At 45.1% G+C, this 24,328-nt stretch overlaps 1 protein-coding gene and 1 non-coding gene across 5 annotated transcripts in view; both read right to left on the bottom strand.

The window, feature by feature from the left end:
* Nucleotides 1–3,671: 3,671 nt before the first annotated feature.
* CPLANE1 (ciliogenesis and planar polarity effector complex subunit 1) overlaps nucleotides 3,672–24,328 on the bottom strand; it is a 75,359-nt gene continuing 54,702 nt past the window's right edge. For all 4 annotated transcript variants that reach the window (XM_059694922.1, XM_059694921.1, XM_059694923.1 and 1 more), the window contains 13 exons: nucleotides 24,130–24,276; nucleotides 19,211–19,500; nucleotides 17,572–17,659; nucleotides 16,003–16,179; nucleotides 14,570–14,600; nucleotides 13,928–14,059; nucleotides 11,788–11,953; nucleotides 9,822–9,880; nucleotides 9,043–9,204; nucleotides 7,564–7,688; nucleotides 6,406–6,492; nucleotides 4,492–4,664; nucleotides 3,672–4,105 (listed from right to left, as the gene is read on the bottom strand). In XM_059694922.1, coding sequence (XP_059550905.1) covers nucleotides 3,932–4,105; nucleotides 4,492–4,664; nucleotides 6,406–6,492; nucleotides 7,564–7,688; nucleotides 9,043–9,204; nucleotides 9,822–9,880; nucleotides 11,788–11,953; nucleotides 13,928–14,059; nucleotides 14,570–14,600; nucleotides 16,003–16,179; nucleotides 17,572–17,659; nucleotides 19,211–19,500; nucleotides 24,130–24,276 — 1,811 coding nt within the window. In that variant the 3' untranslated portion in view covers nucleotides 3,672–3,931. The remainder of the gene's footprint in view (nucleotides 4,106–4,491; nucleotides 4,665–6,405; nucleotides 6,493–7,563; nucleotides 7,689–9,042; nucleotides 9,205–9,821; nucleotides 9,881–11,787; nucleotides 11,954–13,927; nucleotides 14,060–14,569; nucleotides 14,601–16,002; nucleotides 16,180–17,571; nucleotides 17,660–19,210; nucleotides 19,501–24,129; nucleotides 24,277–24,328) is intronic.
* LOC132233931 (U1 spliceosomal RNA) lies at nucleotides 9,603–9,765 on the bottom strand. Its single transcript, XR_009452781.1, has one exon. It is a non-coding gene; the product is annotated as a U1 spliceosomal RNA (small nuclear RNA).

Here is a 24,328-nt window from a genome sequence, read left to right as displayed (position 1 = left end):
TTTTGTCTTTTGGGTTCCACATATTAGTGAAATCATATGATATTTATCTTTTTCTGACTGGTTTATTTCACAGCATAATACCCCCCAGGCCCATCCATGTTGTCACAAATGGTAAGATTTTATTCTTTTCATTCCATTGTATATATGTACCATATTTTCTTTTTTCCTTTTAACATGTTTTTATTGATATCAGAGAGAAGAAGGGAGCCCGCAACCCGGACATGTGCCCTGACCGGGAATTGAACCAGCAATCTTGTTCCTGCCTGGTGCATGGGATGGTGCTCAACCAACTGAGCAACACTGGCTGGGCAAGTACCACATCTTCTTTATCCAATTGTCTATTGATGACCACTTATGCTTCCATATCTTGGCTATTGTAAATAAGGCTGCATATATCTTTTTGAATTAGTGTTTTGGATTTCTTTGGATAGAAATACTCAGGGGCGGGATTGCAGGGTCATATGATAATTCTATTTTTAATTTTTTTCAGGAACCTCCATACTGTTTACCAATTTGCAATCCCACCAACAGTTCACGAGGGTTCCCTTTTCTTTCTTCACATCCTCCACAACACTTACTTGTTGCTTTATTGACAATAACCATTCTGACAGGTGTGACATCTCATTGTGGATTTAATTTGCATTTGTATTAGCCATCTGTTGTCCTCTTTGGAGAAGTGTCTATTCAGATCCTCTGCCCATTTTTCAATTGGATTTTGGGGGGTTGGTGTTGAATTGTATGAGTTCTTTATAAATTTTGGATATTAACTTCTTATCAGGTGTATCACTGGTGAAGATGTTCTCCAATTAAGTAGGTTGTATTTTTGTTTTACGTTTCCTTTGCTGAGAGCGATGTCAGAGTTTTATGGTTTCAGGTCTTACTAGTTTTTAATTGGTCTATTTCATTCTTATAATCAGTGTTTTGAACTGTGCATCTAATAGATTGTTTGTCTCCATTTTGTTTCTTTTTCTGGAGTTTTTGTCCTGGCCTTTCATTTCGGAGCATGTTCCTTTGTCTCCTTTAGCATGACTCCCTATTCATTCCTGTTTTAGGTAGACCTGCTGTACCTCCGGGGCTTGGCAGAATGGCCTTATGTGGTAGGTGTCTTGTGGGGCCCAGTGGCACAGTCTTTCTAATCACCCAAACTATGCCCACCCCTCGCCCCCTGTGTAGGTTGTGTATACCCTCCTGTTATGGTTAAGCCGCGATTGCTGTTGACACATCAGTAGGTGGGATTGACCCTCAGGCTGACCGGCTATGAGGGCTGGCCATGACCACCTCGGATGAGCGGAAGTTGCTTTAGTGGGGTTGTAGTGCCAGCCAAGTCTGCCCTCTGGATATGTGGTTTGTGGAGCTGGTTGGGGAGGGGGTGCTCTGGTCTGGTCTGAAGCCTCTTGAGAGGGGCTACAGTGCAGATCAAGGCCAGCCATCACTTGTGCCCATCTTAAGGTTGTCTGGTAGTGCTACAGTGATCTGCGGTTGGTAGCTGCTTGTGCAGGCTTGGTGCCTGTTCAGTGAACCAAGGCTGGCTGCCACTAGTATCAGGCTTGGGACCGTGTGGTGGGCACCACAATGTGAGCTGAGGCTACCTGCCATTTGTGCCCGCTTTGTGGCCACTTGAGGCTACATGCCCAGCCAAGACTGGCCACTGCTTATGCTGGGTGTGGGGATACTTGATGGGACTTAAAATGTAAGTTGAAACCAGTCACCACTTATGTCATGCTTAGAGTATCTTGGCAAGAGGTACATGGCACACCAAGGCCAGATGGTGCTGGCATTAGTGTTAGCCAGGCTAATGGAGAGCTCAGATTTGGCACCTGGGCTGGCTAGGTGGGTGTGGTTCAACAAAGAAACAATAGTGCCTGCCACCATGCCGGGGTCCAACCCCAGCAGGTCCAGGGGTCCCCAAAGGTGTGGACGGAGTCGGCGAAGAAGGAATGACACGGAGACAGTGTTCAGTTGATCAGCAGCCTAGCCAGGATCTCCAGCCAAGTTCTGGTCTTGATCTCCAGAGAGGCTCTGCTTAGGCTCTCCAGAGAGGTTCTGTCCAGGTACTCCAGTCAGGTTCAGTGTCCAGGTTCCAGTCAGGTTCTCCTGCCAATCTCTGTAGTCAGGTTCAGTCCAGGATCCCTTGCCATGTTCTCCCGCTAGGCTCTGTCTCTAGGCTCCGAGGCCAGTCCCTCTCCAGGATCCTCCGGCATGCTCTCTCCAGCAAAGTTCTTCTGTCTCTAGGCTCCGTGTAGATTCTGTCTTCTTGATTCTGTTCTAAGTTCTGCGTTCTGTGTTCTGAGTTCTGAGTGTTTCTGTCTTGTTACAACTGTATTTATACCAGTTGATTCAATCCTATCAATCTCTATTACAAAGGTTAGGGCGTTTCTTATCTCCATTCCAGGGAGAAAAGATTATGTAGTTTAAGCATGATTGTTCATAGTTAAAGGGATTAATTACCCGCCTGGCACTTAGTTGAGGGGTTTTATTCCCTCCCTAACTTCAGGGGAAAATCCCTACCTGGGGATTCAACCTTTCTCGGAGAGGTGACCTTGGTTAAAACACAGCGCCAAGAAGGTGAGCAAACATATTAAGAACCGTATGCCATATATGCCAGGTCCCTTGAAACAGCAAGGATGGACCGGCTCCCGGCACCACCACTTTCATCTCTTGCCCTGAAGCTAGTCAATTTAGTCCCCTATGTCCCTGACACGCTGCTGCCGCCTCTGCACAGGAGCCTACAGCAAGTGAGTCTGTATGTGGGCCCTTTAAGACCTGCAGTGCCTGGGTCTCCAGTAACCCTCCATCTCACTCGGACATAAGCCCCCTGGTTTTCACAGCCAGTTGTTATGGCGACTCCCCTTCCCGTTATGAGAACCAAGGGCTGGGCAGAGCAGTGTGGGACTGGGAGACGCTTGCTACTCTGGGGGCGCCCTGCAGCCAAGATCTCTCTCCTCCCACCAGCCTCAAGGTGGCTGTTTTTTAAAAAAATATATTTTATTTTTTACAGAGAGGAAGGGAGAAGGATAGAGTGTTAGAAACATCAATCAGCTGCCTCCTGCACACCCCCTACTGGGGATGTGCCCGCAACCAAGGTACAAGCCCTTGACTGGAATCAAACCTGGGACCCTTCAGTCCACAGGCTGATGCTCTATCCACTGAGCCAAACTGGTTAGGGCGTGGCTGCGTCTTTATATTCTTAGTTATGGACTCCGGTTCAGATAGTCTTTAGGTGGTTTTATAATTTAGGTTGCAATTTTGATATGGTGAGGACAGCGTTTACCTGACCCACTATCTTGACCAAAGTCCTCTGGCACCATGGTTTTTACAGAGTTAACAGGGTCCTCCTGGAGTCAGGAGTCATATTCCCTTTCTTTCCCACCCAAAGCATCCAACCCTGCTTCTGCCTCCAAGGCTGTCGGGTGCCGGCAGAGGCCAGAGCTACAGGGACGTTTACTTTAGTTCAGGATTGGCGGAGGTGTTGGTTCCTTTCACGCCCGGCCAGGCCCCGCCCAGCTGAATTGTAGGATGTTTCAGAGTTAGAGTGGCGTTCATTTTGAGTGTCTCCAGTAAGACTGTGATTTTCTCCTCCTTTCTTTTCTCCTCCTACCTTTACCCATATAAGTTTATATAAGTTTTTCCCCTCAAACTTGGGATTGTAAAGGAGCTTAAATATTGAGAACTCGGCTTGAAAGGTGAATTTTATTTTATCATTTAAAAAATTACATAAGTCAAATGCAAAAACATATAATACATCTATAATTAAATAACCCTTTTACATGAAGGCAAAATTATTGAGAAATGTTTATTTTCCTCCTTGAAATGACTTGTCCAGGTAAGATATGGCTGCAGGTAGTTAATTCACGTCACTTTCTGCATTTCTTCCCTCCCTCCAGCCCATGCCACTGCGCTGCTGGCCCTGGAGACAGAATGCGTGTAGGCCTTACAGATCCAGGGCCCAGTGGACGGACAGGCTCTTGTCTTCCACGTTGGCAACCATGTCTTCGATGGCATTCCAGTCGAGCTTGCTGAGGATGCTGCCAGTGCTCTCAGACACACTGTCCATGCCACCCTCTCCAGTAGGGGACGCTGGCTCTTCTTCCGTTGGTGACAAGTCCTATCAAATTGAGAAAGATAGTAAGTGGTAGTCCTAGCCTGAGAAAAATACACAGAACGTGAACCATGTCTTCAGTTGCTCATCCACCAGATGGAGAGGGAAGTGTGGTGGGAGACAGGGCTGTGGCTGCCCAGGACAGAATGGGTGTTTATACCTTAGTAAATTATCTGTTCTTACATTTTGGTGATCTTTTAGTTAAAAAGAAAATACAAACTCAAGGAAAATTCTAAAAGATAAATCACATTAGTTGCTTTGAATCACCATTTCAAACTTTCCTCACAATCCTTCTATATCTCTACATCCCACAGAAAAATACCCCACACACAACAAAAACCTGCCGTACAGAGAGGAAGCACTAGGCAACCTGAGCTCCGGCCGATGCTTACCTGTAGAAGGGAACTGTGACTTCCATGAAGAATCCTGCGGATGTCTGAGGGCACCAGCCAGGGACTCACCACAGTCTCTTCTCTCTCGTCCTCTGCACACACCTGCTCGGTGTGAGGGCCAAGCCCAGCACTCCCGTGCTGTTCTGAATGCTGTAGACAGGGAGCGGTAGAGCCTAACAAGGGAAAAGAACAGGGCATACATGGGGACTAGTTCATTTATTGTGATGTTTATCATCAAATCCACGGCAGTCACATTTTACCTACTATTTGAACCACAGGGTTTGGTTATAGTTTGCTTTAGAGTTCTAACAATTCCTGTCCCGCAGGAGAAGGAACTTGAATTCTGGCCACCTGTTTCAATTTTAAAAGTAACAGTAACCTCTAAGACGAGAGAGTAGGAGAAGGGGCCACAGAACAGAGCTGTGGAGGAGTTGCCTCCACAGGGAGGGCTTGTGGACACTTCCTAGGAGTGATGTTAGGCTTCATGCCTACAGTCTGCCTTCGGCACAGGCGTCGTGGTAAGTGCTGTGACCACAGGGTGGCCCTCTGCCTCCCTACTGAACGTAAGTACTTTGTAGAAAAGAAACTCCCCCAGCCAGTGCCAGAGGCCGGGGAGCAAATCCATCCACCCATGGAGCTCTCTGCACGAGGCCTGGCGGAGCTCGCCCCAACACACTTACGTTCCACAGCCCCTCGCCAAGATGACCTAAGGAACACCCATGACGTGGGACCTGTTTACTTCCCGTCATACGTGACTTCCCAAAGAGGAGAAGAGGTAACAGAGTGAAGTTTGGCCTTTTACAGCTTTACCAACCGCATACACTTAAAGGTAAGGATACCTCCAAAATATAAGACCCCATTTTGGATTTACTATGGGCTAAATGCTTTACCGACACTCAGTCCCTTGAACTTGTGTGTGTTTCCCTGGTCCTGTCTACCAGGTTTTTATAGAACTGTGAAGAGTAACATGGGGTGAGGATGGGCTAGAGCAGTGGTCGCCAACTAGTGGTCTGTGAGGTCTGGACGGTTGGCGACTGCTGGTTTCAGGAAACCTTTGGAGCAGCAGTCGCCAACCGGTGGTCCATGGACCAATGGTGGTCCATGAGGTCTGAAAGGTTGGCAACCGCTGGGCTAGAGGGAGACAACAGGAATCCTATATAATAAAAGCCTAATATGCTAAGTGTCTGGTCGTCCATTCAACCAATCGAGTAATATACTAAGGCCGCTCAACTGCTTGCTATGACGTGCACTGACCACCAGGGGGCAGATGCTCCGACCAGTAGGTGAGCTTGCTGCTGGAGTTCGGCCAATCAGGATGGGTCAGACACACCCTGGAGCCCTCCCGCAGTCCCTCCCTAGCTGGCCAACCTCCTGTGTCCCTCTCCAGCCCCGATGGTGCACTGGTGGGGTCCCTCAGCCTGGCCTGCGCCCTCTCGCAATCCGGAACCCCTCCGGGGATGTTGGAGAGCCGGTTTCAGCCTGATCCTGCAGGCCAGGCTGAGGGACCCCACTGTTGCATGAATTCATGCACTGGGCCTCTAGTTAAGATCATAATTTCCCTCTCTCTCATTGACCAGAGCACAGCTAACTTGAGCAAGTATCCAAAGATGGAGCAGAATCGGGCCTGCGTTCCATGACTGTGTGACCCTAGCACCTTGCTGAGCACTGTGGTGAGCCCCTCACATACGCTCGCACTGTTATAATCCACATTTTGCAGGTGAGAAAATGGAAGTTCACACAAATGTCCTGGAACTGCCCGGGGCTAAAGAGTAAGTGATGACCTAGGATTCCAAGCTAACGCCACAGCCTCTTCTCATTCTGAGCCCCACCTTTCATTCTGAAACCTATATTTGAAATTTCTAAGAGTGATTTATGGCTTTTAAAGGTTTAATATTAACTTCAAGAACCTCTTACCTTTTCGGAAGGTGACTGGAGAGTGCACCGCCTTTCTCCGCGCCCCTCTGGCTCCACCAGCTTTTTTCTGGGTAAAAGTGATAGTTCCTGCAAAGACAGGCAAGCATCTTCACCCTGGCGTGTGTGCGTGATTGTTCACGTATCCTACTGTAAGACCTTCGAGGGCAGAAGCCTCTGAGGGGTGGATTTTATTCAAAACCAAGAAAGCAGAACAAAAGTGCAGATGAAGGAAGGCAGACCCTGAGTCGTGGTTTCCTTACAGCACAGCCATGGTGCTTTCCAAAGGCACCTGTCCTGGGACAACATCTCGCGGCCTGAGCTCAGGCACTAAGTCCACGAGCGTGAACACCCACCGATGCCACGGTAACTGTATCGAGAGAATGACTGACTATGGTTTCTTCAATTCCAGAATTAATAGCAATGATTCAATGTTTGTTATGCAAAATGTTTTACTTATCATCCTCAATAACTCTATGAGGTATGTTTTAAATAACATCTGAGGGCACCAAGTAAGCTATACACATTTATACTATCTGTTAGCTCTAAGTATGTTTTACTTTAGTAATCATAACTCAACTATGGCAAAAACTAAAGGCTAGCAATAAATAACATCTTTAAATGTGGGAAAGGATGTTCACAGGGTAAAAACAGAGCTGCTTAATATTCCTCTTCTGTTTTATATCCATCCTGAAATCTACCAGAACGGTTTTTTGTCAATTACAGTTGACATTCAACATTATTTTACATCAGATTCAGATCATTTGTATAATTTATGAAGTGACCCCCCCCCAATAGGCCTAATACCCGCCTGGCACCATGCACAGTTATTACAATATTATTGACTATAGTCCCTATGCTGTACTTTACAGCCCTGCAGAACTTGATTTGGAAAAATCAAGTTCTTTAACCAAACACAAAAGAAAGAGAGTCCCAAGTCAATCATATCTAATTTACTGACTGTTCAAATGCTATCACAAAAAGGTCATTTGTTTTAAAAGATTCCTAGGGTTTTCTTATTTCCCAGTACAATGTCTTGCATTCTGCTGAAATGAGAATTGCTTTTCACTAAGACTTACAGCTGTTACTAATGAAAATGTAACTCTGGAGACAAGAAGGAATAGGCCCAAATTATATAAGATAAAAAAAGCTTTGTCTTACCATGTGGCCAAGGTGAGCCCTGAGGATGCCCAAAAGATTTCCCTTTTGGGATATAACTTGGTTTGGGTATATTTCTGACTTTTCCAGGTCGATTTACTGGAAAGTTGTGACCATATCGGGTCTCTCTAAAGTAGAAATTACATTATTATTATTAATATATTCCTAGAATATCATATCAGTGATAAAACTGTATTTCAAAAAGCCCAGATTCTGCCTCAGATGAATACACTCACTTATTCTGTACCTCAGTGACATATTTAGTATGTAATAACTCTCAACAAGTTATTCTTCATATCTCAAACTTCATGTGTATTTTTCAAATAAACTATTTTTGTTCTCCATCTATTTCAAATTATATATGTACTGCCCTGGCCGGGTGACTCAGTTGGTTAGAGCCTCATCCTGTACACCAAAAGGTAGCAGGTTCAATGCCCAGTCAGGGGGCGTGAAGGATGCAACTGATCAATGTTTCTCTCTCTCCCCCTCAAATCAATTTTAAAAATTCTCTAGTTATTGTGTATTTAAGACCCTACTTTATTCTAGAAAAGATTCAAAGGGCATCTGGGCCCAGCCATCGTGGCTCAGTGGTTGAGTGTCGACCTATGAACCAGGAGGTCACAGTTGAATTTCCGGTCTCCATCCCGTACAGAAGGCAACCGATCAGTGATTCTCTCTCATCATTGATGTTTTTCTCTCTCCCTTCCTCTATGAAATCAATAAAAATATATTTCAAAAAAGCAACACAAAAGAAAACAAAGGGCATCTGGTATTTTGAGTACACCCTAGTGACCAGACTGCAGCTAGGTTTGTGTTGGGTACATCTCCTCTAGCCACTTAAGTTACGTGATTATCATCTTTATTTTGTCAAAAGGTAGTCATATTTAACAACACTGTATTGCCAACTGTTGTTCATCATATAAATCACCAACAAGTATAGTTTTGTGTTTGTTTGCCATGTGTAAGAACCTACACTTGAGTGCTTTTCTTTAGCTTTAGCATTCCCTGTTTAATTCCTGCCTAACGAACTCATGTCCAAACCTACTGCAGGTCATTAACTTCGGAAGAATCATGTAACAGTATCTACAAGTGAATCAGCAACCCCGGGACAGGCAGGAGGAGGAGGCCGAGGGAGGCGTGGCAGCCGGTGGAACTGTTTCTGCAGGAGTGGAGCCTAGTGGAGAGCAACTAGGACGCAAGTTACAGGAGGAAATATTAACAAAAACAACAGGGAAGAAGAAGGGATTGAACGGACGTCAAAACTGCATTAGGTAAGGTGTCTTTGAGATTTAATGCCACTGTCTTCTTCCTTGATAATTGTATGCACTTATAAAGAAATCATAATTAGAAGCCATTTTTCTCTTCACTTTATCATAACTCTGAGCAGGGTAGATGCAAATACAGTGAACCTGGGTCACAAAAGCACTTCATTTCTTAGCACGCCTGACGTCGTCTTGCCAAATGACATAACCCTTATCGTACCTTCTTGGCGAAAGGGAGCTTTGCAGCCTGCAAGTGTGAGCAGTCCTGGGCTTGCCGGGCGATGGCTTCTGTGCTGGTACCGGTACCGACTCGGACAGCAGTTCATTCATCAGACTGTACGCTTGTGAAATTCGACGACTGTAGTGGTCACAGAGTAGCAATCTTTAGGGAAAGAATTAAACAACATTTAGTAAGTCACTTTCAGTTCATATTTCTAGAAGGAACACAGTGTTTGAAGACCACTTAGCATGTGTTTTTTTCAATGCTTTTCAAATGCACTTCAAATACAATATTCAAGTTCATATCTCTGAAGACCATTACGCGGTATTAAAGGTGCCTATAGCCGTGGCCTTTGGGGTCGTTTCAAAATGCATCCACATGATCTGAATTGGACGAGGGGAATCCAGAAATAAAACTCATAAAAACTGAATGGAGGAAATAATATTTGAAAACAAATTCCTAACTTGGCTAGTGGAGTCTAATTATTTTCCTTGCAGCACATCCCATAGTTGACAAAAAAGGGACCACTGTGGAAACCGGAATTCCTTAGGCTTTTTTTTTAGGGGAGAGCACGAACGCAGTCCCCCACTGCCACAGATTATGCAGTCGGGTGTCCCACATTTGGGCAAATCGCAGGGCTCAGCACATCCGGAGTGCAACGGACAAGCCTCGCCCCGGGAAAACCACCTTCGTGATCATGGTCTCTCCCCCCCAGGTCAGTATCCACAGGCGTTTTCTATGCCTCAGGTGAGCAAGCCAGAGAGGGGACTACCACTCACCTGTCCTTTTCATGCTTCATCTTTTGACTCAGCCTGATTTCCCTTGAAGTCATGTAAAACTGTGTAAGAAATAATCCAGTTAGCTCATTATTGCACAGTACAAACAATTAAACCATTATGATTCATGGAAAACATGAAAATTCCACTAACCAATTTTAACAGGAGGTTAAAACATAATTTTATCATTTAGGAAATAGTGCAAAATACTGTCAAATTTCATGAAGCTTCTGACCCCAGCACAAAACATGAAAATGTTAAAGCATCATGTAATTAAATACAATCCAATTTAGTGAGTGGAATGCAAAATCTATTTTAGTAGCTAAATTAGTATGTTTTCTGGAATAGAGATCCTTATCAGCTGCATTTCAAAGGGAAAATAAGAACCTATTAAGGATGGAGACACCTCTACTTCGTATTCAATCTGGTGATTAATCTCACCAACAGCTTGGTTGATAAAGCAGAAATGAACCAAACTTCTGAAACCATCATTTTGATGTTTCAAAATGGTCACCAGAAACTTATTGCAGTGAATTCATTGTGACTGTAAACTCTTCAAAACTTAGGCACCAAGAGGCAAACTAGCAAACGTCGCTATATACATCTTAATGTTCGGTAGTAAGAGTTATGTTGAGTTGCTGATGAGGTTAAGTCTTCTCATACATATTTTATGTATAAAAAGGTGCACGCAGAAGTGAATTCACTTTCTCAAGATCCTATATAATAGTAACAAATTATGATGTTTTTAATTACATTAACCCCTCACTATTCCCATACCTTTACCCAAATAGGAGCTACGAATAAATGAGGTACGAGATCTTGAAGGACACATCACAAAGTTTATAAACCAGAGTCTATTTATTCTTAATTTGGACACAACTCTGACCCTCTTGGGTATTTGTTTGGCTGGCAGGGAGGGTGATATCAGACCCCCCGACCCCTGACCCATGGGCTGGAGAAAACACACACATATCCACATGCACTTTAAGATTCTGGTTATGTACCTCAGCAGCCCTGAAGGTCATCCCCATGCTCTCAGAGCTACTGACAAAATGTTACATCGGCATGCTCTCTGCAGACACAGGTAAGTAAACTACCTTTACGCTGCGAAGTAAACACTGTAAATACTAGTTCACCTACTTCTGCACCATTTGGTGCTTAAATGTGACAATCTTATCTGGAAAATTCACTTATGGAATGATGCTAAAAAGAATGAAGTACTTATTTTATTTCATGTTGGAAAGTAAAAGGTGAACTGTAATCGAGATGAACCTGACTGGGACGTTCCCAGCACGGGGAAGACTGCGAGAAGGCTGCTGCGTCACCGTTAGAAGCACCTCCGACCCAGCCAGGAAAGGCCACAGCAGAGCTCAGTGAGCAGAGCGACAGTCTGAGGGACAGGGGCACACTGTGCCCTTGTTCTGCTGGTACATGACTGGACCATACTTTTTAAGGTGTTCTGTAGGGAAGGTACGGATAGAAACAGATTTTAAATGGCTCCCCCCCACACACATGTATTCAGCTGCAACAGACTCGGTGAAAATGGGGGAACAACTCCGACCGTCACAGGAGTAGCTCAAGCTCCTCATTTGTGTAAAATGGTAGAGCCATGGTTGGTCTGCAGGAGAAAAAGCACAGTGGGGCCTTGAGATACCAGCTGTCTCTCGGCCGATTTTTTGCATTGAGTTGACAGAGGTAATTTGAGTTAACGAGCTCCTTAACGAGCTTGATCTTGGAACGAATTAAACTTGTAAGTCAAGGCCCCACTGTACTTAATAATTCAATGGAACATAGGTTGTGCAATACTCTGCTACCTTTTGTTAAGGTAACTTCCTAACTTAAGTAAAATGCTGACTTTTCTGTCAAATTAAAAATGCATTTAAATTTTGTTCATCCTTTTCTTAAATTTAGCCAGAAAAAACCACAGGCATCCTGTGACGTCCCCTTGTCCCTGACCCTGCAGACCCACCGCGTTGCTCCTGGGGCAGAAGGGGTCGTGCTCCTGCCCCCTCCTCTCCGCCAGCTCGTGTAAGTACTCCGCCATCCTCTCTCTCCGCTTTCTCCTCATCCAGACTTGAATCTCTCTTCTCTCCTTGGCAGTTCTTCCAGGTCGGCTACCGGAAGATTGCTGAATCCTGAGGAATGTAACAGGCAGAGTATCGCTTGACTTTAAATGTGTGATGGACATAAGCAGTACCACAACTACATACTGTTTATTTGTTAAGATTCTGTCCCATCTCAAAAAGTAGTATACAATTATAACCCCTGGTCAACTTGCTCCAACCTGTCCCCTGAGATCCCTGGAAAGGAGCTTGGGAGGGTCACCAGTGGCCTCTCCAGTCTTCATCCCACTGGACTTCTCTTTAACAGTTGATACAACCTGGCTTTTCCTTTCTGCTTTGCACTCTCTCTTCCCTGATCCTTTCTAACTCAAAACTCTATGCAGCACCTTACACTGGCCCCTTCTGTGCTCACCACTCGATACTAATGTCTTCCAAGGGGCTGCTTTGGACTTCTTAGTCTGTAATCTGTTTCTGGATTATCTCAATCATTTCCAAAACCTTCCTACAGGCATAACTTCTACACAGCTGCCCGCTGGATCCAGCCTCCCGAGGGCGACCTCCCTTCCTTCCCTCCAAGCCACAGGAGGGGCCAGCACTGTACTGTGCTCCACTGCCTCTCCAACTTCCGGTTTCCCCCTCACATGCATTTCTCCCGGTAAACCTCGTGGACAGCTAGTCCCACGAGGCTTCTGCTTCTCCGAGGATAAGAGCTGACTCGAGTAGGACTGAGAGTCCAAGAAAGCAAACTCGGCACCCAGGTTGCAAAGAGGGCACCACCCTAGGAAGGTGGGTCACGGATATAAACGATGTGTTTCACATGAATGCATGCTGTCCTCCTGGGAGTCTGGGCTCGGTATGCACATGTGCTTAGCAAGACAGAAAATGAATGCAGTTCTCGGTGTAAGGTGCCAGGAGAACATTCAGTTGGTAAGGTTCATCGGTACTTAGTTTTAGGTCCTCCCAGAAGCAGATGCCAAAATGTTTATGGTTCAAGAATATTCAAAATTAGCCATATTTCATTGAAACGTCTTCAAAGCTTAAAATAGATTTTTTTCTTTATCAGGAAACATTTTCTGATGTTTACGTATCGCTCCTCCCCTCCCCAGTAAAACCTGTGGGCCCTGGGTCTCTGGACAGGCCTCCCCGGGACATAGCAGTTCATACATGTTGTCACAAGCTACTGCTGGAGGCAGTGTGTCCTGTGTGCGGGAGCCTGTGCCTGGTTTCCCCTGGAATTTCTCCATGTACCTATTCCCTTTGCTGATTTGGCTTAGTATCCTTTCGCTGCAGTGAGTATAGCTGTGCGCGTGCCTGGTTGAATTCCGAGTCCTCCCGGTGAGTCACTGAATCTGGGCTGATCCTGGTGACCCTTTCCCCGGGGTCGGAGCCGCACTGGCACTGAAGTCTGACCACTCTCTCCACCTCCCATAGTCCCCTCACAGGGGTTCCTCCAAATAAATCTATCATCTAAATCTCATTTTGGCATCTGCTTCTGGGAGGACTTAAAACTAAGTACCAATGAACCTTACCAACTGAATGTTCTCCTGGCACCTTCTACCCAACACCACAGAAATCATCACAACTCTGTCATCCAAGCAGAGAGTCATTCTCACTTCCTCCCGACAGTCGCCAGGTTTACTCGCACTTGGGGCCCTGCACTTCCCATCTGAGCCATCTCATGTCTGGACTACTAAGTCAGACCTCTGACTGGCTCCCATTTCTGGTTTAAAGCCCTTTGCTGACCGCCCCCTACTGCTTGCAGATGGGCTAACTAGGAGAAATAGGATGAAATGTGTGCTGTACTCAGTGCTGAGGGTTTGGGAAAATGCACACGATGCGATGTACCCTGTAAGGGAAAGTAACCAGTCTGTGTTCTGGGGAGGGGAGGAGCGAAACAAACATCACAAAATGTGTTCATGATAAAGAAAAAGACCTATTTAAGCTTTGAATCTGTTTCAGTAAAACGTGGCTAATTTTGAATATTCTTGAACCATAAACATTTTAAATGGTTAGAAATTAATTACTAACAAAAGTATTCAGGGTTACCTAGAGATGCTCCTGGCTTGTTGTTCTGTTAAGCCCAGCTCTTTGCTGGAAACTCCATCTTTGGTGATAAGGTCATCAATAATGTCTGCAATGTCAGTCAGCCCAGTCATCTGGAGTGGATCTGCTGAAACGCTTCATTTGCAAATGCAATTTGAGAGAAGTAGGTCAGTATCTACCACTTACTACAGCAATAAGAACATGTAAAACTATGCCCTGTGAGAGCATAAATGAACACAAAAACGATAAACATAAATACTGTTCCTTGTATTCTTTAATCCAGTAATCCTCAGTGGAAAAGCCTGATCATCAATAATTGACCAATATGTGCTCTTACAAAAGCAACATGAGGCCCAGGAGACAAGTTCTCCCTGTCCTGCCTGAAGAAACTTAATACATATACAGTAAAAGAAAATGTAGCCAATGCAGCTTATGGTATCCTTACTGCCTGTGCTAACACAGTGAGGGGTGTGACAGTCCTCAGATTTTTTAAAACATCTCATTCCCTACGGGAATTAATTATGTTCCTTTAATCCACAAAAAAAAATGAGGTACAGACATGCACATACATATGAACAACGCAATTGCCAGAAAGTATATACCCAGCTTTAAGTAAAATTGTAGATTAATTCTTAAGATATTTACCTCTCAAATAACTCATCATGGTTATTCACACCTTAAAAAAAGAAGACATTATTTCAAAAAATTTTCAGGTCAGTTAATTTTCTACTTTCAATTATTAACCTGACTTAGGAATTATATAAACAGAAATTAAAATATTTTTAAACCTCCAAATTGGTTTAAAGCAGTGGTTCTCAACCTGTGGGTCGAGACCCCTTTGGGGACCGAACGACCCTTTCACAGGGGTCGCCTAAGACCATCCTGCATATCATATATTTACATTACGATTCATAACAGTAGCAAAATTACAGTTATGAAGTAGCAACGAAAATAATTTTATGGTTGGGGGTCACCACAACATAAGGAACTGTATTAAAGGGCCGTGGCATTAGGAAGGCTGAGAACCACTGGTTTAAAGGTATGTGTGTGTATTTATCCTCCTCTTGAATACGCTATTCGGTAGGAAATGTCCACATTTTTAGGTTACTACTTCCGTGCTCAGAATACTCTGGATAATACACTTCCGGAAGTACAATCTTTCTTTGCTTAGTACAGTTTAGAATACTGGAATGCAATTTATTAAAACAGTCTCAAAACACAAACGTGTATGGTCTAAAAGTAATACATTTGGGAAAATATCTAATTTAAATGCAAGAATCCTTTACCAAGAGAAAAAAAAATTACAAGATTTAATGACAGCTGGTCTATAGCCTTTCTTTTATTTAAATGACAGCAATGCCATTTAAAAATAGCAATTTTTGCTGCTTACATTATTTTAACAATGGTAATAAAATATATTGTAAACATTCAGTAAAATCATTGACCATCGATATCTAGGTTTAAAAAAAATAGTTCAAATCCACTGTCAATGGTAAACCATTGCACTTAGTAGGGCCTTTCATTCCTGTGCTAGAGGGATCTGTTAGGGCTAAAGAAGATCATTTCATCCAGCTGCAAATGAAACAGAACGAAGGGGCACTAAAGTTTTCTATGTCTCAATATCCTTAGCTGTGAAGTGCGGACACAGACATTACCGGCCTCGCAGCCAGGTGCCTGGGTGATGCCATGGCACACGGCTGGGGAGCGATAAGTCACATCCACTATTTTGTTTTCAAATTAAAATGCAAGTTGCATAATTGGCAGTGTTTGAATTTCTCAATTTTTTAAAAAAATCAAATATTTTAGTAATTCCAGTTGTAGATTTCACACTAATAAGCTACATAGAGATATAATGCTTGCTTGCAGTATATCTTATGAAGGTAGTAAGACAGAGTTCATGTGAATGGTGTAATTTTTTAATTTGCCTTCACCCAAAATTTGTAAGTATTGTAAAATGGCTTCACAAATCCTTCATAACTTTATTCCCAGTAAATACTACTCAGTAACAATAATATATTGTTACATCCTTCAGTATATTGGAAAATAAGAATGTAAATTAATAAAGTGGAGAACAATACCAGGAAAACTTGTATTCTGGTCACTGGAGAGGCTGAGAGCTGAATTGGCAGAAGGAAACACACACGTTTTCGGACGAGAATGAGTTTCTGTTTCTGAAAATTCATCTTCAAAAGACTGTTCTTTGTCACTTTGATCTTCCTTATTCATATGAGTCAGGAAATGCACTAATCCAGAGTCTATATTACAATTAAAATAGTAGAGGGAAAAATCACATGTAAAAGACAATGCATAGCAGACACTTCCACATGGCAACATACATCAGAAGTTTGCAACATATTCTGATAGCTTTTTACTGTTTAATGAAATGTATGATATTTAAAATTTATACTCTCCAATAGCAAAAAAAAAAAAAAAAATTTTGTTAAATTTCTTATCAACTTCAGAAAACAGCAGACTGAGCTAAAGTGGACAGGTGCCTGCCCACCATAGAAACACAAAAAGAAATGCTAACTTAAAAAAAATGGATTAATACCCAACAAACCCTGTAAATAAAACAATCCCCTGGTGCCAGAAAAGGAACGGAACTCGAAGCTGGGAGTAACGGGACAGCGACTGTGGCGGAGCCCAGAGGACCCAGGGGAGGCTCTGCAGGCTGCGGGGGAGGGGGACCAGGCCGCGTCGTGCAGCCTGGAGCGGAAGGACAGCAGCTCTGTCCTCAAGGTGGGTGTGGGGGAGCCTGCCCTGGACAAGCCGCCAAGACGTTTCTGCCGCCGGGAGAGTGGACGGAAGGAAAATGAAAGTCAGCTCTGAGAAAGTAAACCCCTGTCTCGCCACGAACAGGCGTGGGGTCTGAATTTACACCATCAATGTGGCACAGCAACTCCAAGCCAAGAAGTGTTCACAGAAATCCGTCCTAAAATTTCCTACTTCAGTGACAGCAGATGCAAACCACTCCCAGACAAGCATGCACACTCAGCAGAACCCCCCAAAGATGAGACATTACAAGTCGCAGAGAAAGACACAGCCATGGAAGAGCCGTATGCAGACTCCACGACGGAGAACATGCCCACATGAAAGGAAGCAATCTCAAAGGGCATATACACTACTAGTCATGAAGCAAAAGACACAGGAACCACATTGAAAGAAGAGACCAGTATATCCAAAGAGCAAATAGATTTAAAAAAGAAACAGAACTTCTAGACATAACAATGTAGGCACCAAAATTAAACTCCTACAGCAAAGATGCCATGGCAGGAGAGAGAACCTTAGGCTAAAAGGTGGTCGGAGGACACCAAGCACATCGCTGAGAGAGAAACGGTGGCAACTGAGAAGTGGCTAAGAGGGAACAGAATGAGAAGGTCCGACGTACCATAGAGAATAAGTAAACAGAAATATGCACCTAGAAACAGTATCAAAAATGCCAGAAGAGGGGACAGCATTGGTTTCTCAGAGAAAAGGGGCTGCTGTGGGAGCCAGTCACATTTCCACACCAGTGACCCCAATCTAGGAACGGGGGCTGACGGCTTCAGCTCAGTGAAAACCATCTGTATCTGACGTTCCCGAAGGCAATGCTTATTCTTTCAAAGCAAGGCTCTGGGCACCCCCCACCCAGCCAGCTCCCCACAAACCTTCTTTGGAGATGGCAGTGGGTTCTGAAGCCAGTGTTTTTTCAGATCCAGGGCCAGACGACAATTCACTGCCATCCACAGAGTCAACCTGTAGAAAAACCACACCACACAACAGCTGTTATAAACGTTATAGTGCAGTGATTTCAAAACACTGTAAATAATTTTAGGTAGGTTCTAAGCATTTGCATTAATGCAACAAATGAAAGAAATGGGAAGTTTTACTTATTTGTGGTGTAACTGATTTAACTTTTTAAGAGGCTCGGGAAAATAGCATCATGTCATATAATTTAGACTAGGGAGCAATGTCATCTACCATCCAGACAAAACCTTTTATCCTAAAGATGAGAGACCAAGGCCCAGAGACATTCAGTGACGTCCTCAGAGGCAGACATGTACTTGAACCGGGTCTTCAAGGCTCCCAGTCAGTGCTGGGCCACAGTAGCCTCTGCCTGCTCCAGGCCTACAAGGTGCTTTCTTCCCTAAAAGGGGCAAGCCAGCAGCTCTGCTTTCTAACAGGAAGAGAACATCTGAAGCCAAAATGCCAAACCTGCCATTGAAATCAATACTATTTCCTTCAAGGCACTTAGCATCATTGCCTAATAAGACACTGTCTTACCTCATATATTTTAGTGTAGTTTCTCATATGTTTAATCCTAACTTTTTAATGTGTGTTCAATAGCTGGATTGAAGAAATACTGTAACCTGATAAGTACATCTTTTTTTTTAAATATATATTTTATTGATTTTTTACAGAGAGGAAGGTAGAGGGATAGAGAGTTAGAAACATCGATGAGAGAGAAACATCGATCAGCCGCCTCCTGCACATCTCCCACTGGGGATGTGCCCGCAACCCAGATACATGCCCTTGACCAGAATCAAACCTGGGACCCTTCAGTCCGCAGGCCGACGCTCTATCCACTGAGCCAAACCGGTTTCGGCGATAAGTACATCTTTAACCTGTCAGCATGCTGGCGGCCTGGAGTGCTTGTTGGTACGTCAGGGATGGAATTCTTATCCTGCAGACCAATCTGCATTCCCAATATAAGGCTCTAACACATTCCAAATATCTTCACTATTTACTCTTTTATCTTTATTTTACATAAATCTTACTTCCTAAAAAACGACAGGATATTTGTGCAAAATAATTAAATGTTGGAGACTTCCTTTGTAGTTGTCTATCATGATATGCCCATATACATAAACACTAATCTTTTTATTATGAATACTTTTTAAAGAAATAGAAAACTTGTAAGGACTACTAATCCATTGTATAAAATATTTAAAAGAAACTGAGAATTCCAAATAGAAGGACAGTACTTATAAAGTTATAAAAATCTTGAAAAAAATGATAATTAGGAGCAGGGTTTGTTTCAAAGCACATTCTGGTTTTATAATTCATATATATTTTTTCCTGGGAGAAGCTTAAGTTCCCTCCTTAAAAGCTTAAGGCAGTGGTTCTCAACTGGAGGCAGCTGACAGCAAGTGCTGTGACCAGGGATGCTACCAGCAAGCCAATGGGGGCAGCCTCCCCAACACACACCGTTATCTGGCCACTCTTCTGAAAAATCAAGTTTATAAAATTGCATTACACTACAAATCTGGTAACTTGGTAATAAATAACTGAATGAAGACCGTCTACCTCCTTGCAGTGCCGGTCCACCACCGGGCCCACCATCCGGTGCTCGTGCTCGGGGAAGTCCTGCTCGATGCGGTCAGCGATGCTCTGTATCGCCAGCAGCTGTGCGTCAATTTTCCGGAGCTGAGAGCTGAGGCGCTGCAGCCGGGGATGGGGGTGCGGGCTGGGCGCGGGGCCAGGAGCGGAGGCGCCCTGCAGCAGCTCCTGCAGCAGGTAATCCCGCAGCCCGCCCCCTTCTGCAGCATCCAGCTGCAAGCTCTCTTCTTTGAACTGGAAAGCTGGCTTCGGCACGTCTGAATATTAATAAGGGTAATGAGAGAGCTGATTACAATTCAGGGAGAGGTAGATGCTGATGATCTGACCTTTAGGAAGATCTCAATTTAAGTGAACATACATCCCATTCCAAATCAGGTTTAATTACAGACTTAGAAATGCCACTTGTCTCTGTTGTGAGATAAGAATGTGATATGAAAGTGTTGCTGTGACCACAAACTTCTACATACAAGGAAGTCTGAATGTTACTTAAAAAAAAAAAAAAAAAAATTTTTTTTTTTTTTTTATTCATTTCAGAGAGGAAGGGAGAGGGAGAGATAGAAACATCAATGATGAGAGAGAAGCACTGATCGGCTGCCTCCTATACCCCCACACTAGGGAACGAGCCCGCCACCCAGGCTTGTGCTCTAACCAGGGATCGAACCGTGTCCTCCCCGTTCCTAGGTCGATGCTCAACCAGTGAACACCAGCCAGGCCTGAATGTTACTTTTATCCTCTGCTACAAAAATATAATAAAAAAAGCAACTTTTCAACTCTCCTTGAAAACCAACAATATCACACAGTAAAAGCTAGACCCGGGGAGAACCAAGATGGCGGCATAGGTTAACGCCGGAGTTTGCTGCTTTGAACAACTACTTCAAAAGTGAAACTAAAACACGGAACGGACATCACCCAGAACCACAGGAACACTGGCTGAGTGGAAGTCCTACAACTAGGAGGAAAGAGAAATGCATACGGACACTCAGAGGAGGCGCAGTGCTGAAGTCAAATTCTGAGGTGCGGAGTGCGCGGAGCGGGCTGGCGGCGGAGGGCGCGGTTGTTGTTTTCAATCGGGAGGGAGTCGCAGACTCTGAGCTCCAGATCCGGGCGAGTCTTTAGGGACCCAGACTCAAACGGGAGAAGCGGGACTGTCTGGCTTCGGTCAGAGCGAGTGCAGCTTTCTCTCCGAGCTTTGCAGCGGGTGCTGGGACTCAGAGAGGCAGAACCCCTGGGGACAGGACTGAGAGCCGCCATAACTGCTCTCTCCGGCCCACCCTGTTGATCCTGTGCGACCCGCCCTGCCCAAGCCCTGCACAGAGGCATTTGCCGGATAGCCTCAGGCAAAGGCTAGATTAGCACCTCCCTAGAGGACAGAAGTTCTCTCACTGCTGACACAGCTGATTCTCATAGCCACTTGGCCTGGAGGTCAAACCCTCCCTGGAATTAGCTACAACAATCAAGATTTATCTATAAGACTGCGAACAAAGACCACTAGGGGGTGCACCAAGGAAGCATAACAAAATGCGGAGACAAAGAAACAGGACAAAATTGTCAATGGAAGAAATAGAGTTCAGAACCACACTTTTAAGGTCTCTCAAGAACTGTTTAGAAGCTGCCGATAAACTTAATGAGATCTACACGAAAACTAATAAGACCCTCGATCTTATATTGGGGAACCAACTAGAAATTAAGCACACACGGACTGAAATAACGAATATTATACAGACGCCCGACAGCAGACCAGAGGAGCGCAAGAATCAAGTCAATGATTTGAAATGCGAGGAAGCAAAAAACATCCAACCGGAAAAGCAAAATGAAAAAAGAATCCAAAAATGCGAGGATAGTGTAAGGAGCCTCTGGGACAGCTTCAAGCGTACCAACATCAGAATTATAGGGGTGCCAGAAGATGAGAGAGAGCAAGATATTGAAAACCTATTTGAAGAAATAATGACAGAAAACTTCCCCCACCTGGTGAAAGAAATGGACTTACAGGTCCAAGAAGCGCGGAGAACCCCAAACAAAAGGAATCCAAAGAGGACCACACCAAGACACATCATCATTAAAATGCCAAGAGCAAAAGATAAAGAGAGAATCTTAAAAACAGCAAGAGAAAGAAACTCAGTTACCTACAAGGGAATACCCATACGACTGTCAGCTGATTTCTCAACAGAAACTTTACAGGCCAGAAGGGAGTGGCAAGAAATATTCAAAGTGATGAATACCAAGAACCTACAACCAAGATTACTTTATCCAGCAAAGCTATCATTCAGAATTGAAGGTCAGATAAAGAGCTTCACAGATAAGGAAAAGCTAAAGGAGTTCATCACCACCAAACCAGGATTATATGAAATGCTGAAAGGTATCCTTTAAGAAGAGGAAGAGGAAGAAAAAGGTAAAGATACAAATTATGAACAACAAATATGCATCTATCAACAAGTGAATCTAAGAATCAAGTGAATAAATAATCTGATGAAAAGAATGAACTGTTGATTATAATAGAATCAGGGACATAGAAAGGGAATGGACTGACTATTCTTGGGGGGGAAAGGGGTGTGGGAGATGTGGGAAGAGACTGGACAAAAATCGTGCACCTATGGATGAGGACAGTGGGTGGGGAGTGAGGGCGGAGGGTGGGGCGGGAACTGGGAGGAGGGGAGTTATGGGGGGAAAAAAAAGGGAACAAATGTAATAATCTGAACAATAAAGATTTAATTAAAAAAAAAAAAAAAAAAAAAAAAAGCTAGACCCAACGTCGCCATTCCTGACTCTGAGGATATCTCCGGCAGTCAACCTGCCCGACCTACCTAACTTGGAAGGCTTGTGAAGATCAAGCTATGGGGCAAAATGATCTGAAACATGTGACTTACTAAACAAATGTAGCTGGTGCTTATTGTCGTTCAGTCCCGTCTGGGGGGACCGTCCACGGGAAGAGGAAGGCACACCCCAGGGCTGGCGATACGGGTGGCGACGGGGTCTTTCCCCAGCCGCTTGGGCTGCACCTTTGTTACCTTCCTCGGTGCTCTGCCACCTCCCCTTCCTGTTTTCCAGCAGCCGGAATGTTTCCCTCCATCACTCTCCGGAGAGAATGTGGTGCATGAACTTCAAGTAGAAAATACAGCAAAAAAAGCCCGGGGGCGTGGCTCAGGGGCTGAGCGTCGACCTATGAACCAGGAGGTCACGGTTCGATTCCCAGTCAGGGCACAGGCCCAGGTTGGGTGCTCGATCCCAGTGGGGGGCGAGCAGGAGGCAGCTGATCAATGATTCTCTCTCATCATTGATGTTTCTCTCTCACCCCCTCTCTGAAATCAATAAAAAGAAAATACAGCAAAAAAAAAAAAAAAATGGACATGCTCAAAGCCCTCATGGCCAACAGACCTCATGAAACAGCTTCCCTTTACCCGGAGAGCCTGCGCACCCCAGTGACGTGGGCACGTCACCCAGGAGGGGCCTTGGCGTCCCATGGGCTGCAGGGCTCCCCGGCCCAGCCAGGCTGCTGTTGTTACCGCCGGTGTCCCTACAGGAGATGCAGCTGTTACTGGAAATAATGAGTAAGTTTCCACTAAAACAGGGATTTGCAGTTTGTTTTCCATTTTAAATGCCTAGGGCCCCGCCACTCCCTTTGCCCAGCCTTTTCCTCTAATGCAAATCCCAGGCAACTCGACGGTGTGACTGCCTACATTCTGTGTCTTTAAAGTATATTATGTAAATGCCGTGATAACATGTAACTTTAAAATGTCTTCCTTTAAACAGGCATTTTTAAGTTCTTCCCTTCGATAAGTGTAGCTGGGTCCACTGACATTCTCGTGACCAGGCAGTCTCCCCGGCAGAGCATCCCCTCAAAGGTGGGCACGGGCTTGCTCCACTGGCAGAGGCCAGCAAGCTGTCGTTTGAAATGCTGCCCAAGACATTCAGTGGTCACAGGGCGACGGGTCTGGTTCCAGTTTTCAAATTTCAGAATTCAACCAACAGGAAATGAGGGGCAACTCCGGGAGGCCCAGGGAGCCACAGGCGCTTGGCTGGGTGCAGCCTCTGACCCGCGAGGGCACCCACAGATGCTCCGGGAGGCCAGATCCAGTGAATCGTGCCAGTCTCCCAGGCCGTGGCCGGGCTGGGACTGAGGCCCAGGTCTGTTCTGTCTGGATCTGAAATGCGCGCTCTTTCCTGTTCCAGCCTGAAAGCCGGCAGCCTCCCACGCAGCTGGCAGCCCTGGCGGAGAGAGGCCAGAGCCTTTGGGTGCAAAATGCTGGCCTGACGTGTAGTTGCAGCTGCAGACACCCGCCCGCCCTGCCACCGTCCCGCCCTCCTCCTCACAGCCCCCGAGGCCCTGCTGACACCATGAGCAGGCAGTGCCGATTGCCCCTCCCCCCCAGCATCTGACAGCCCAGGAGGGGCCAGGCCTCCCACAGGTCGCTGCTGCAGGAGGTCGGGCACATGTTTGCTCATCTAGTCATTCACATGATGTAATGACTGGGTTTTGAAGAAATCATCTGTTTAATCTTGCAAGTATTGTACAATAATGCAACCTGATTTATGACTATAAAACTCAGCATTTTACTATGAGGTACTGTTGGCGACCAGGCCTGTGTATTCCTACGTGCTATTCTAGAATGTCCTACCTTTTTAAACATGAGAATTCCTTTTAATGCCAAAAATTTCATGAAACCCCACAGGATTATTTTTTGCCAACCTCATTAATTGAGAAAAGACATCTGCAGCCTCCTTGCAAAATATCCATGGCCGAGAGCCGGACCCACATTTACCCACCTGTGCCCATCTCCTGGGCAGGGGAGAGGTCGCCTGGTTCGTTCTGCAATTGCCAGGGTTTAGTGCTCGTCTCCCCCAGGGCAGGGAGTGGCAGGGGCAGCTTCTGTGTCATCTGGGGCGCTCACCTCTGTCCTCTCTGACTGACGATGGAGGGGAGGGGGCCCCGGGCTCCTCCGCTTGGGCAGCGCCTGCTCTCCAGCTCCCCCCCTCCACACAGGATGGAGGCACCTCTGCAGGTGTGAGAGGGAAGTCCCCCGCAGAACTGGCAGGTCCTATCAAGGACGCAAAAGGCATAGAAGACTGATCCTACGCTTCTAAACGAGG

This window comes from Myotis daubentonii, chromosome 4, assembly GCF_963259705.1.
Source record: "Myotis daubentonii chromosome 4, mMyoDau2.1, whole genome shotgun sequence".
NCBI lineage: Eukaryota > Metazoa > Chordata > Mammalia > Chiroptera > Vespertilionidae > Myotis > Myotis daubentonii.
Note: the sequence above shows the minus strand (reverse complement) of the source record. Positions and strands in the feature narration are given on the sequence as shown.